Source organism: Oncorhynchus clarkii, chromosome 5 (genome assembly GCF_045791955.1).
Source record: "Oncorhynchus clarkii lewisi isolate Uvic-CL-2024 chromosome 5, UVic_Ocla_1.0, whole genome shotgun sequence".
Taxonomy (NCBI): domain Eukaryota; kingdom Metazoa; phylum Chordata; class Actinopteri; order Salmoniformes; family Salmonidae; genus Oncorhynchus; species Oncorhynchus clarkii.
The window spans coordinates 35,511,069-35,526,265 of record NC_092151.1 but is presented as its reverse complement, the minus strand read 5'-3'; the positions used below and the strand labels follow the sequence as shown (position 1 = coordinate 35,526,265).

Sequence of the window (15,197 nt, the reverse complement as noted above, 5' to 3'; positions counted from 1 at the left end):
TGGTGCAGTCCCTCATAACGCTTTTATTGAGTGATAAATGAGCGTGTCCTCTTCAAGCTTGGTAAGGAATGCAAATGCATGTGTTATTCTCATAAATGTAGCCAATACATTTATTCTTTGTAACAATTAGATATTTTATTGCTTTGAACTAGTAGCTAGCACATCTTGATCATGTGTTCCTTCTCTCTTGCTAGAAGCAATCAGTTACAAGACAAAACATTTATTTGGCCTTCAATCAATCTGAGGACAGAGAATGATGTGTTCAAAGCTTCTTGCACACATGGCTTTGAAATGAAAGCTATCATAAATTCATTTTTGAATTGCCATATTAGGCATAACACCATTTTTGGTTGGTTTTCTTCCACGCAAGCCTTATACACCCGAGTCAGGAACCAAAGACAACTAGTAGACAATTGTCTCTTAATGATGAAGTCCCCAGTCTAGATTGAATATCATAATTAGGTGATTAGTTTGAACCAATTATGCTGAGGCTTGGCTGGAGTAAAATTGTGTATACTGTGTCTTCCTTAGGAACAGTTGGCCACACATTTAAAGGGAGATTTAGTAGGCCTAAGTCCCAGTTTATGCTAGCTACATTGTTTGTTTATATAGCATTTGTACACGGCAGAAACATTGTTTCCTTGCTGAAAAATATATAGAAAGCTAGTTTCAGTGAGAAGCATACCAACACCAAGGTAACTTCGTAACAGCTGACTCTGTTTTTTCAAAAGCCGAACCCGCTCATTAGCTGCTGAGTCTACCTTTTAAGATGCCAAAATAGAAAATGTTTTCAGTATTCTAATTGTGTTTTTCTTTTTGTGTTTTCTGAATGTTTCAGTGCATGCATTCAACAAGTTTTGGACGAAAGGGTTCAAAGTTCTCAAGTTCACTCAAAAAAGTCAATAGTTCTGAACTGGGTTTGAATTTTCTGTTTGAATTATTTCAGTGTTAATTATCTTTTAAACTTCCATTGGTTGAAAGCTATTGCGCAGTTATCACTTGGCTCATGTAAATTCTGTAGTTGCCCCTTTAAACATCCTACGGTCAATATCCCCATAGTGTTCACATTTCTCTAATGTAAATGTAGCAACATAAATATTAAATAAACAATTTATGTGGAGAAGATCCAGTCTTTGCTCTTTTCTGCATTACCATGCTGATGACTTCAAGTTGTATTGGATTTATTTGTATCTGTTAAGACATTGAATACGTTGTTTAGTATATTTTGTACGTTTAGTATGTTTAGTTTTCTCTGTGAGAAGCAAGTTCATTTAAAGTCCTATGTGATCTAATTTGCATATTTGTACTGAGTTTGCTGCAAATTGGCCAAAGGTTTGCCACAACTGTTTGTTAGAAGCCTATTTTTTCAGTAAGTGTACTGTTCCTTTTGAGAGCCCTGTAAATTTAAATAGTTCATTTTATCCCCATAGTTGTCTTTGTTGCTTATTTTAGATTGAACTAAATCCAATGGCTACTCCACTTCACGGGATCAAATGTCTGCTATTCAATTCCAAGACGGTTGGAGGGCACATTTTAAGGAAGTCAAATAATGCCTCTTGGCTCTGATTTGCCTTTAGAGAGCTTACACAAGGGATGATGTGAAGTCATGTGACGCTTGTCGGAAAGCAGATGTGCAAAGCAGACTTTTAGAATTCACTACTGGCTGGCCTATTCTATAAAGTTGGATTTTTCCACAGTGTCAGGTCAATGACAAATTCTATGCCAATCTATGCAAAAGTACAATGTTCATTTATTATAATTTTAGGAGGTTAAAAACAAGTGCTTTCCATATTTCACATATTTTGTCTTTTTATGTGGTTGATGAAAAGAGCTTTGTGGACACATTGATTAGTATATCAGTCTATCTGCAATGTACAATACTGTTGAATTAATGACTAATAGAAAGTGTCCAGTGTCCAATGGAAAACATTCATATTACAAAACTGTGAAAGATTTAAAAAAATAAAAAAGCATTATTGGTTTGCTACAATCTGTTCCCTAGTGTCACGTGTGGTTATAACATTGCTCCCTTAGTTTCAGGATTCTTATTGTACGTTGTGTATTTTGATAGTGTACAGCAGTGTTGGCTGTGGATTGAGAGATTAGATTGTGTTGTGTTCTAATGTTTTTTCATCTGGTACTGCAGTGCAGTCGTGGCTACTGTGGTCAGTCGTATAAAGACGGCTAGACAGAGAAATGAAAACCATTGATTAAGATTTCCCAACCATGTATTATGTCCCTAGGCCTAGTGTTAACAACAGGGAAGTGTTTTCATTGGCATACTGCAAGAGAAGAGTAAAGGTTTAGATTTGTCCAGGGCTTTAGGGGTCAACGTGGTCATACTGCAACCAGAAGCCACAATGAAACACTCCCAATTGAAAAAAACACACAGACCTCAATGTGTTTATTGCATAAAATAACTGCTACATAAAATCATATTGCAAAGCTTGAAAATAAGATAATCACATTGCCAAAGAAGGGCCAAAAAGAAAGAGGGTATTGGAAAAGTATAACTGGAATATTTTGTTCAGTTTAGGTTTATGGAACTTGGGGGTGGATGTTCCAATGACATGTAAACCCATCATGCATTCCTGTTTACATTTCAGAGCTCCTCCTATGAGAAAGTTGATGTGCTGAGATTTTGGCACAATGGGTTGCACTTTCGTCAGAGATCATCTGACAGAGTAAGTGCTATTTGTCATAACATTTTGTTGATCTGGCAGAGGAATTTGTTATTTTCTTATCACATACTATGAATAAAAGGCCATCAGAATCTTCCCAACTAATGTCTGACTATAAAATACGGTGTGTGTGTGTGTGGTGTTTTCTCCCAGGATATTCCTATTCCTAGGTGGGGTAATTGCAGAAAGGCATTGTGACTGTGATGTGCTTTTACTGTGATGTGCTTTTCCAAGACAGAAGCAGTCATTAGGAAAGTCTACACATCAGTGATTCCACCTTGGTTACCCAGATAGGTCTCAACATATTATAAGTGTTTGCAAATGTGTAATATATCAGGGTGACATAGGTATTTACTGAGGGACCAGTTGAAATGTTGATTAATTGAGCCACTATGTATCCTAGATAAATGTATCTAAAAGAAAATTAAACATTCATATTTAATTTATAAATGCTGAATATGTCATTTTACTCCATGGTTAGTATTTAGGCTACACATCCTCACCTCTTTCTAATTACATTACACAAGGCCTTATGTCAGACAGTTATATAACTTCAGACAGTGCAAGAAAAACCATAACACATGGTTTTCTGTTATCCAACTCTGGAGCAGATCCATTTGGAGGGCCGGTGTCAAGTAGCCTTCCCGTCTATTTATTACATGAGCACCGGGCTTGTCTAAAAACCGAATTAGAAACTTCAAATGTTCAACTCCTCCCCACTCTTAGCGCATCTGCAAAACTCCGAACAGAACGATGTGAGGTTGCGTGGCGAACATAGCAATACTGGTGCAAGTTTTTCAGGATTTAATTTGGTGTAAAATAGACTTACTTTAATGTACTTTAGTTTCAAAGTACAAATGCTAGACCACAGAAATTAAAATATTTGTAATTATTAGTCAATCTATTTAGTTGAACTAATTGTATTATGGGCGCGTGTAAATTTGGCATTTTTTATGCGTGTGGGCACGTATGTTTATTAATTTGGATAATGCAAACTGTCCAATCTCAGCGGCATCCACCAGAGACGAGACAAGTAAATAACCAAGTGCCAGGTATACGGCAGACAATACAATGGGCGCACAATGGTAACGTTTTTAGCCTTCTGAGTCACGGTTCGGAATATCGACCACCAAAGCAAAAAGGCGCCAATAAAGAGCAGGAGAGACCTGTCACCATCATTAGAGATGGGGAAACTAACAAGCCTTCTGACTCCTCAAGACAGTCTCTCTCGTCTACTCACGCAGTATCCCGTGCAGGAGCGCGCCCGCGCTGGCTACCACCTCAAGTTGCAAAGACCCCGAGGGGACAGGGGCACCAGCATCAGGATGTCCATCCAAGTGGCCATGCAGAAACTAAGGCAAATGGCACGACGAATGGGACACAGGACAAACCGTCCCCTTCGCCGAGAAGAGAAGACGTGATGGCAGGGGATGATCCTTACAACCCATACAAGACCTCCGATTCAGATTCAGATAATCCTTACTACAATTACTATGACGTGTACGAGAGTCCCAGGCGCAGAGAGAGACCTGGATATGGCACAAGGTACCATCAGAACGGTAAGACTGTGGGCTATTGGACAGCATGTTTGAAGGGTTGGAATTTGGAATGCAATTTGCTGCAGTGCCGGAATATTTTGTCCAGTAGCCCACATGTAGCTGTAAAAAGATTAAAAAGATACGGTCTGTGTCAGTTTTTTCTTGATATTACAATAATGTGTGATTAAAACAAATGCATCCCCTCTAGGTCTGCCTGATCTTGTACCAGACGCATACTACATTCAAGCCTCCGTATATGTCCAGAGAGTTCCAATGTACAACCTCAGATGTGCAAACGAAGAGAATTGCTTGTCAAGGTATTATTGGAACAAACTCTCTGGGATTTAAAGAAGGTTATTGTTCAACAACTTCAAGGTGCGAGTCAGAATGTGTGTGAGTCGTAACACTTGAGTGTTTGCGGTTTTGGTTTACCCTAGAGCAGCATACACATCCCACTGGGCGCTAACTGGTTGAATCTAATTTAATATAATTTCAAAGTTAGAAAAATTACCCTATTGTCATACTTGAGTAAAAGTGAAGATACCTTAATAGAAAATGACTCAATTAAAAGTGTAGAAATTTTCGTTTTAAGTATCAAAAGTAAATGTAATTGCTAAAAATATATTTAAGTGTCAGTTTACATAAGTATAAATGGGCTGTACTGGGCTTGTGTGGTCTGCGGTTGTAAGGCCGGTTGGACTACTGCCAAATTCTCTAAAACGACGTTGGAGGCAGCTTATGGTAGAGAAATTAACATGTAATTATGTGGCAACAGCTTGGGTGGACATTCCTGAAGTCAGCATGCCAATGCCAATGCTCCCTCAACTTGAGACATCTGTGGCATTGTGTTTTCTGACAAAACTGCACATTTTAGAGTGATCTTTTATTGTACCCAGCACAAGGTGCCCCTGTGTAATGATGATGCTGTTTAATCAGCTTCTTGATATGCCACACCTGTCAGGTAAATTTATTATTTTGGCAAAGGAGTAATGCTCACTACCAGAAATGTCAACACATTTGTGCAAAATAATTGAGATGAATAAGCTTTTTGTGCATATGGAAAATATCTGGGATTTTTTATTTTAACTCATGAAACATGGGACCAACACTTTACATGTTGCGTTTTTATTTTTGTTCAGTGTATATAGGCCAAGGGTTTTAAGCATTTGTTGATTTCAAATCTAATCTTCAAGTTAATCATTAATATGTTGGTTTCATGTCTCCATCTCAACCAAATATCAAAGTTAAAGAATAGTACTAAATCAAACTTAATTTAAAGTGCATTTAAAGTTTGATTAGATTTAGTCCTATTCTTTAACTTACATTTTTGGTTGAGATGGAGACAAACTGGATATTGAATTGTGTTTGGTTGTCAATGCAACTAAATATCAACATTTGAAGGAGATGTATCGTCTGCTTGGATAGTTCCATATCTGCCACTAATCTATTCTGCCTTCAATTCTAGTTTGTTTACAAATTAATAATTTATGGATCTTGGATTCATGTCTCCATCGCAACCAAAAATGGTGAATAGGACTAACTCAAATTAAATCAAACTTTAAATGTACTTTGATTTGATTTATTCATTTTCTTTAACTGTGATTCTTGGTTGAGATGGAGATGTGACTTCAACATATAAATTATTAATTTGTAGACATACTGGAATTTGTTGACAACAACACTATCATTTCTGCAATACATTAAATAGCCTATTAACTTTTTGACAAGTTAACAATTTACATGTTGGATTCAAGTCTCCAAGTAAACCAAAAATAAAAGATAAAGAATAGGATTAAGCCAGTGGCTCAGATTAAACTATCCAAGCATTAGATATCCTTTAAATGTTGGTATTTGGTAGTGTTGTCAACAAGACACAATTCAATAATATTTTTGTAATACAGGAAATAGCTTTAAATTGAGACATGGTAATCTTACAAACTAATGTAACAGTATTTATTCTACCTTAAAATGAGTAACACATCCATGACCACATTGAGGTTAGCCTACTGTAACTATAAATGTATTTTGTAATCATAGAAGGTGTGCATGTTCGAGATAGCATGCAAAGGTCGTAGGTCTGACCTTCACAATTGCTGTAATAATCTTGAACAGCATTGATCCCTTGCACTATGTACTTTTAATGTAATCTCAACTGCTATACAGGTCATTTGGTTGTGCTATTAGGGATAGTTCACCCAAATGACAAAATTGCATATTGGTTCCCTTACCCTGTAAGCCAGTGGTCACCAACCAGTCGATCGCGATCCAAGGCATTCCTAATCGATTGCCAAATATTTCTGTAAAAAACATCTAAGATAACGCCTTGGGTTCCTGTTTTTTTTTGTATTTGTCTCGCGCTCTTGGCGGTAGATGCACCCAATTCAGCTTCCCTGCGCTCCGGATAGGTGAAGTGATCCAATGTTGAACCATTTCATGTGTCTGAAGGTACAAACTCTACCTTCTCAGCAGGCCCAGAGAGCAAATCAAGTGCACTATAGGCCTACCGCTGGCCAATCGGATGGCTCAGATTACCATGTCTGCAGTAAAGTAGCAGGCTTAAAAGAAAGCTACAGCAAAGTTGTCACTGTTAGATTACAAGTCTTTTAAAACCATGACTAGAGAGAGACTGTCAACGAACACAGCAAATAGCTGCTGTTTTGAGTGAGTTTGAGTTCTTACTCAGCACTGTCAACACTTTTTATCCAACACTTTTATAGGCTATCAAAATGTGTGTTATTCCTACTTCCACTCGTACTACAACCAACACTGCAGCTGTAATGAGTAGGAAAGTGTATAGATAGGCTTGCGTTATTATTAGATTAATATTTCACTTTCGCTGTTCATAGGAGTAACACCATGAATTTGTGCATGAGGCAGGAATAATGTGGTGGGACTCGAGTTTCGCTATCAGCTGGAAGACACACTTTTTTGGTCAGTGTCAGCAAAGGAAAGGGAGAGCGGAGGGGCGTTGAGGGGCGGACTCCAAGTTTCCTACTCTCTCCCTCCACTGAGACTGACCATCAGATGCAGGCATCATCAGCCCAGTAAATATTAAAATGTACGCTCACACAGCTGTGCCTCACAAGTAATACAACAACTGATCTATTACCAATGTGATCATATAGCCTACCTCAAATTTGATATGTCATTTTAAAAAATTGTGCAAACTACAACGCATTGGCAGGGCATTTCAAGCAAAGCCAATATGCAGTGATACTGTATTGGGCCTATAGCGTAATGCACAAACATCATTGCTACAGAACTGTTTTACTGTTTTTAATAGGTTAATGTTTCATAGGCTTACGTTTTTTAAGCTATGTAAAATAAAAAATCTTAGCGTTATCTCAGCTTGCATTTTGACTCAGAAACTGATCTTGATTTAGAAAAGGTAAGTCTATGACAGTAATCATGATGAAAGTAATTCATGCTTTGGTTTAGTTTCCCTGGCACTGTTTCCACATGCTAACATTTTAACATTTGTTGCACAAATCCCATTCAAGTCATGGGACCGATATAACAGTGCCAAGGACACTAAACCAAAGCATGAATTGCTGTAATACCTTGTCCTTTGACTGCTTACAGGGTTAGGAAACCAATGTGTCATTTTGTAATTTGGGTGAACTGTCCCTTTAAGTTGTTGTAATAATTGACATTGTATTACCATTTTACTTTGTTGTGCCTTTAAATGGTTGAAAGTGCAGTGATAGCACAAAAATCAAACATTGTTTTTCTATTGGAATTTGGTTGTGCTTATAGATGGTTGAAAGCATTGTGATAAAACATTGGGAACTCAGCAAACTTCTGTTTGTATTTTTGAGTGGGTGAATGAAGGTTGAAATCTCATTGATCAACATCTCAATGAAATATTACCCAAATGTCCATGTTGAAATGACATGGTGTGCCCAGTGGGATGCATTTGGTGGATAAATAGAATCCTGCCACCAATTGGGTGGAGTGGTAGAATTCAACAAATCATTTAAACGCTCTGCAGTTTACATGGCAAAATCATCACTAGCCCAGACTGTAAACTCATTATCAAAACTAACCCAAACAGCCATATCCTTTTTGAAAGGAACCACTCCTCCCTCTTCCAAACGTTTCCCAGAAATGTAAGATCATACGCTTTCTTAAAAATTAGGTAGTGTATATGGCTTATAAATGCACTCGATCCCATTCTGTGTCCAAAGTGTATTCAGTTCTGTATTCAAGTGTATTGTTGTTTTGGGGGGGCAGTTCGGCTTACAGTGCCAGAGACTATGACACCCGGATGCTGCTGAGGTTCCCACAACGTGTGAAGAACCAGGGGACGGCTGACTTCCTGCCAAGCAGACCCCGCTACTCCTGGGAATGGCACAGTTGTCACCAGTGAGTCTCAATGTCTGTTTGTCTATATGCCTTTCCACCTTGCTCTGGAAATGTGTGTTTCTCTGTCTCCATCTCTATCTGCCATTTACACAAACACTGTTTTCTTTCACTCTTTCTTATTTCTTCTCTCACACAGAGTGGATTAATGTCCATATTTTGATCAGCAACATACTGGTCTCAGACAGATTTGTCTGGCAATATATAGCAATGCAAAAGTCTGTCAATGTTTTTGACTCCAATTTCCACTTCAAAATAGTTGACTCCAACCCATAACTTCTGCTGCATATGAGGAATGTGATGCTGGATGTGTAGCCAGAACCTTCAGAGGGAAAAGTCTCTAACCTTGTCTTAATGAATACATTCAAAAGTATCTTGATTCCACAGAAGTCTGCATTTCACATTACCTCAGCTCATAGCTATACTCTGAAGTAAGTCACATACTGTACCAACATCAAGTATGGGGTACATATTGACCGGCAGCTTGTTTTTGTACAACTGATTTGTTTGTCTCAGCCTCATTGACTGTACCTGTACCTGAAACCGTATAAAATGCACTAAGACCGCACTCAGTCAGCTGTATAAGGAAATAAGCAAACAGGAAACCACTCACCCAGAGGCGGCGCTCCTAGTGGCCATAGACTTTAATGCAGGGAAACTTAAATCAGTTCTACCAAATTTCGATCAACATGTTAAATGTGCAACCAGAGGGAAAACAATTCTAGATCACCTGTACTCCACACACAGAGACGCGTACAAAGCTCTCCCTCGCCCTCTATTTGGTAAATCCGACCACAACTCTATCCTGCTTACAAGCAAAAATTAAAGCAGGAAGCACCAGTGACTCGGTCTATAAAAAAGTGGTCAGATGAAGCAGATGCTAAACTACAGGACTGTTTTGCTATCAGACTGGAACATGTTCCGGGATTCTTCCGATGGCATTGAGGAGTACACCTCATCGGTCACTGGCTTTATCAATAAGTGCATTGAGGATGTTGTCTCCACAGTGACTGTACGTACATACCCCAACCAGAAGCCATATATTACAGGCAACATTCGCACTGAGCTAAAGGGTAGAGCTGCCGCTTTCAAAGTGCGGGACTCTAACCCGGAAGCTTATAAGAAATCCTACTATGCCCTGCGACGAACCATCAAACAGGCAAAGCGTCAATACAGAGCTAAGATTGAATCATGCTACACCGGATCCGACGCTCATCTTATGTGGGAGGGCTTAAACTATTACAGACTACAAAGGGAAGTACAGCTGCGAGCTGCCCAGTGACACGAGCCTACCAGATGAGCTAAATCACTTCTATGCTCGTTTCGAGGCAAGCAACACTGAGACATGCATGAGTGGATCAGCTGTTCCAGACGACTGTGTGATCACGCTCTCCGTAGCCATCGTAAGACCTTTAAACAGGTCAACATTCACAAGGCTGCGGGGCCAGACGGATTACCAGGACGTGTGCTCCGGGCATGTGCTGACCAACTGGCAGGTGTCTTCACAGACATTTTCAACATGTCCTTAATTGAGTCTGTAATACCAACATGTTTCAAGCAGACCACCATGGTCCCTGTGCCCAAGAGCACAAAGGCAACCTGCCTAAATGACTACAGACCTGTAGCACTCACGTCCATAGCCATGAAGTGCTTTGAAAGGCACCATTGTCCCAGAAACCCTAGACCCACTCCAATTTGCATACCGCCCTAACAGATCCACAGATGATGCAATCTCTATTGCACTCCACACTGCCCTTTCCCACCTGGACAAAAGGAACACTTATGTGAGAATGCTATTCATTGACTACAGCTCAGCGTTCAACACCATAGTAGCCTCAAAGCTCATCACTAAGCTAAGGATCCTGGGACTAAACACCTTCCAATGCAACTGGATCCTGAACTTCCTGACGGGCCGCCCCCAGGTGGTGAGGGTAGGTAGCAACACATCTGCCACACTGATTCTCAACACTGGAGCCCCCCAGGGGTGCGTGCTCAGTCCCCTCCTGTACTCCCCGTTCACAGTGGTAGGCCTGATCACCGACAACGAGACAGCCTATAGGGAGGAGGTCAGAGACCTGGCCGGGTGGTGCCAGAATAACAACCTATCCCTCAACGTAACCAAGACTAAGGAGATGATTGTGGACTACAGGAAAAGGAGGACCGAGCACGCCCCCATTCTTGTCGACGGGGCTGTAGTGGAGCAGGTTGAGATCTTCAAGTTCCTTGGTGTCCACATCACCAACAAACTAGAATGGTCCAAACACACCAAGACCGTCATGAAGAGGGCATGTCAAAGCCTATTCCCCCTCAGGAAACTAAAAAGATTTGGCAAAGGTCCTGAGATCCTCAAAAGGTTCTACAGCTGCAACATCAAGAGCATCATCCTGACTGGTTGCATCACTGCCTGGTACGGCAATTGCTTGGCCTCCGACCGCATGGCACCACAGAGTGTAGTGCGTACGGCCCAGTACATCACTGGGACTAAGCTGCCTGACATCCAGGACCTCTACACCAGACGGTGTCAGAGGAAGGCCCTAAAAATTGTCAAAAACCCCAGCCACCCCAGTCATAGACTGTTCTCTCTACTACCGCATGTCAAGGGTACTGTGCCAAGTCTAGGACAAAAAGGCTTCTCAACAGTTTTTACCCCCAAGCCATAAGACTCCTGAACAGGTAATCAAATGGCGACCTGGACTTCTTGCATTGTGTGCCCCCTCCCAACCCCTCTTTTACGCTACTGCTACTCTCTGTTCATCATATATGCATAGTCACTTTAACCATATCTACATGTACATACTACCTCAATCAGCCTGACTAACCGGTGTCTGTATGTAGCCTCGCTACTTTTATAGCCTCGCTACTGTATATAGCCTCGCTACTGTTATTTTTCACTGTCTTTTTACTGTTTTTATTTCTTTACTTACCTATTTTTCACCTAATACCTTTTTCTGCACTATTGGTTAGAGCCTGTAAGTAAGCATTTCACTGTAAGGTCTACATCTGTTGTATTCGGCACACGTGACAAACTTTGATTTGATGTATTTCTCTGCATTGGAACAACATTATTTTCTCAGTTTTCTACCTACATGTTTGATTGAATGCCAGCCAAAGTGATGACAAAGTGAGTGAAGCAGTTATTTAAACACTGATCAAACTCCATTGTCCTGCTTCTCTCCAGGCATTACCACAGCATGGATGAGTTCAGCCACTATGACCTGCTGGATTCAGGTGGGAGGAGTGTGGCTGAGGGACACAAGGCCAGCTTCTGCCTGGAGGACAGCTCCTGTGACTACGGCTACTACAGACGCTTTGCCTGCACCTCACACACCCAGGTTACCGACACAACACGTGTTGCTTTATGTCATGTTGACCAATCGAATCAAAAGGGACATCCAACTTTTACTATTTTTCTGTAGATTATATGGCTGTTCAGAACCAGGCTATGATATCCAGCAGAGATGCTTACTTACAGATGAATACTCTGTCTGTAATGGCATGGGAGGGCTGCTTACTGTTTTCTAATCATAGGGCCTGAGTCCAGGATGTTATGATACCTATAACGCAGACATCGACTGCCAGTGGATCGATATTACAGATGTGAAACCTGGGAACTACGTCCTGAAGGTTTGTCACAAAAACAGATGAAATTATTGGCACTTTGGTGCTGAACAACGTGTCCCAAGGTATTCAAACACCAGCTCTGAGAAGCAAAAAGGCTGATTTGAAATTCCTTGACTGTGTTCGGAATCAATGTTTATCCGTCCCCTGTTACGACTCTGCAACTGTTTTAGACCACATTTTCATTGTCTTTATGAAATATGGAACATTTGTACTCTCACCCCTTTCTTTCTGTGTTTTAGATCAGTGTGAACCCCAGCTATCAGGTTCCAGAGTCTGACTACAGCAACAACATTGTGCGCTGTGAAGTTCGCTATACTGGCAACTATGCCTATGTTTCAGGATGTCACATCTCACAGTGAGTCTTAAAACGCTCTCATTCTACAAACTATTGTGCATGTTTTTTAGTGCAGGAGTCAGGACTAGGCATAGGTCTGGGAAACGGGCCCATGCTGATTCAACACGTGATTACTCATAACTCACATTACAAGATATATTATGCTGTGTGACGAAATGCTTTCTTCTTTTCTTCTCAGATATTAAGAGGGGGAAGTCATTCTCCAAACCACTGAAGCATTTCTGTAAACTCCATGACAGCCAAGAAAACATCTTGAACAAAATGTGGACACACATGGCTAACTGAAAATGTGTAAGAATGGTCATACTCTAGTTAAGTTGGCCTTTGTTTTTCAGGTTCATTAAACATGTTTTTCTCAAGCCATTCTATAAGTGCAATAAACTAATAATTGCATTTATAGGTTTCATTATACTACATTACAATATTTTAGACAGGTTTTAAATGGTGTAAATCAAATAAATGGAATTTCAGACGTTCAAAGCTCACAAGTGACAAATTGCTTGTTTTTACATATCAATTACACAATATTCAGCACCACATTGTATGCAATTTTTCTTCAGCTTGCTTTAAGAGCACAGAATGTGCATAGTAAGATGCAGATTTTTCAACCATGCCATTTCTCTCATCATTTTATGTCAAACATATCATCAAACATCTTATCCCTTTCACCCTGTTATTGTTAATATTATTATATACATTTGCTTGCGATTAGTAGCTTGTACAGTTGAAGTCGGAAGTTTACATACATCTTAGCCAAATACATTTAAACTCAGTTTTTCACGATTCCTGACATTTAATCCTCGTAAAAATTCCCTGTCTTAGGTAAGTTAGGATCACTAATTTATTTTAAGAATGTGAAATGTCAGAATAATAGTAGTGATTTATTTCAGCTTTTATTTCTTTCATCACATTCCCAGTGGGTCAGAAGTTTACATAAACTCAATTAGTATTTGGTAGCATTGCCTTTAACATTTTTAACTTGGGTCAAACACTTCGGGTAGCCTTCCACAAGCTTCTCACAATAAGTTGGGTGAATTTTGGCCCATTCCTCCTGACAGAGCTGGTGTATCCTACATTTTCTTTATGATTGAGGTCAGGGCTTCGTGATGGCCACTCCAATACCTTGACTTTGCCACAACTTTGTAAGTATGTTTGGGGTCATTGTCCATTTGGAAGACCCATTTGCAACCAAGCTTCAACTTCCTGATTGATGTCTTGAGATGTTGCTTCAATATATCCACATAATTGTCCTTCCTCATGATGCCATCTATTTTGTGACATGCTCCAGTCCCTCCCTCAGCAAAGCACCCCCACATGATGCTGCCACCCCCATGTTTTATGGTTGGGATGGTGTTCCTCGGCTTGCAAACCTCCCCCTTTTTCCTCAAAACATAGCGATGGTCATTATGGCCAAACAGTTCTATTTTTGTTTGATCAAACCAGAGGACATTTCTCCAAAAAGTATGATCTTTGTCCCCATGTGCAGGTGCAAACCGTAGTCTGGCTTTTTTATGGCGGTTTTAGAGCAGTGGCTTCTTCCTTGCTGAACGGCCTTTCAGGTTATGTCGATATAGGACTTGTTTTACTGTGGAAATATATATACTTTTGTACCTGTTTCCTCAAGCATCTTCACAAAGTTCTTTGCTGTTGTTCTTGGATTGATTTTCACTTTTTGCACCAAAGTACGTTCATCTCTAGGAGACAGAACGCATCTCCTCCCTGAGCGGTATGACGGCTGCGTGGTCCCATGGTGTTTATACTTGCGTACTATTGTTTGTACAGAAGAACATGGTACCTTCAGGTGTTTGGAAATTGCTCCCAAGGATGAACCAGACTTGTGGAGGTATACACATTTTTTTTCTGAGGTCTTGGCTGATTTCTTTTGATTTTCCCATGATGTCAAGCAAAGAGGCACTGATTTTGAAGGTAGGCCATGAAATATGTCCACAGGTACAACTCCAATTTACTCAAATGATGTCAATTAGCCAATCAGAAGCTTCTAAAGCCATGACATTTTCTGAATTTTCCAAGCTGTTTAAAGGCACAGTCAACTTAGTGTATGTAAACTTCGGACCCACTGGAATTGTGATACAGTGAATAATCTGTCTGTAAACAATTGCTGGAAAAAATACTTGTCATGCACAAAGTAGATGTCATTACCGACTTGCCAAAACTATAGTTTGTTAACAAGAAATGTGTGGAGTGGTTGAAAAATGTGACTCCAACCTAAGTGTATGTAAAAGTCCGACTTCAACTGTATGTTTACAACTTAAATTCAAGGTTACTTTTGAATATTTTTATGACCCAAAGGGTTTGAAAATGATTAGATATAAGCAAGTACATACTGCGCCCGTGCTCTAAAACATTAGTTGTGTTGTGAAATGCTTGTGCTTATGGTTAGTCTGCTAGCGGTCTCTTTTATCCTGTTCGATATTTATGCAATGAAAGAAGATAACTGCAACGTTTTGATGTATTCCAGGAAATCTACTTGAATAAATCATTGTGACATTCATTGTGATTTTGTTTTTCAAAAATATTGATTTTTCAAGCAGGTTTTCCCGCAGTTGATTGATTTTAGAAACATATTGGTCGTCTCGCGTTGTAATAACTTTCCACCCCAGTAGATGGGAGCAGTGTGAC

At 39.9% G+C, this 15,197-nt stretch overlaps 1 protein-coding gene across 1 annotated transcript; it reads left to right on the top strand.

Moving 5' to 3' along the window:
• Positions 1-3,350: 3,350 nt before the first annotated feature.
• On the top strand, positions 3,351-15,069 carry LOC139408715 (protein-lysine 6-oxidase-like). Its single transcript, XM_071152954.1, has 7 exons — positions 3,351-4,240; positions 4,428-4,536; positions 8,453-8,584; positions 11,760-11,913; positions 12,110-12,205; positions 12,442-12,557; positions 12,736-15,069. The coding sequence occupies exons 1-7, from the start codon at positions 3,607-3,609 to the stop codon at positions 12,740-12,742; spliced, it is 1,248 nt and encodes a 415-aa protein (XP_071009055.1). The 5' UTR covers positions 3,351-3,606; the 3' UTR covers positions 12,743-15,069.
• Positions 15,070-15,197: the final 128 nt, after the last annotated feature.

Excerpts from the sequence above, each read along its gene's own strand:
- LOC139408715 (XM_071152954.1), top strand. The coding sequence starts at position 3,607 with ATGGGCGCGTGTAAATTTGGCATTTTTTATGCGTGTGGGCACGTATGT. Across the intron at positions 4,241-4,427 it reads CACAAGGTACCATCAGAACG|GTCTGCCTGATCTTGTACCA; the intron begins GTAAGACTGTGG and ends CATCCCCTCTAG. Across the intron at positions 8,585-11,759 it reads GAATGGCACAGTTGTCACCA|GCATTACCACAGCATGGATG; the intron begins GTGAGTCTCAAT and ends GCTTCTCTCCAG.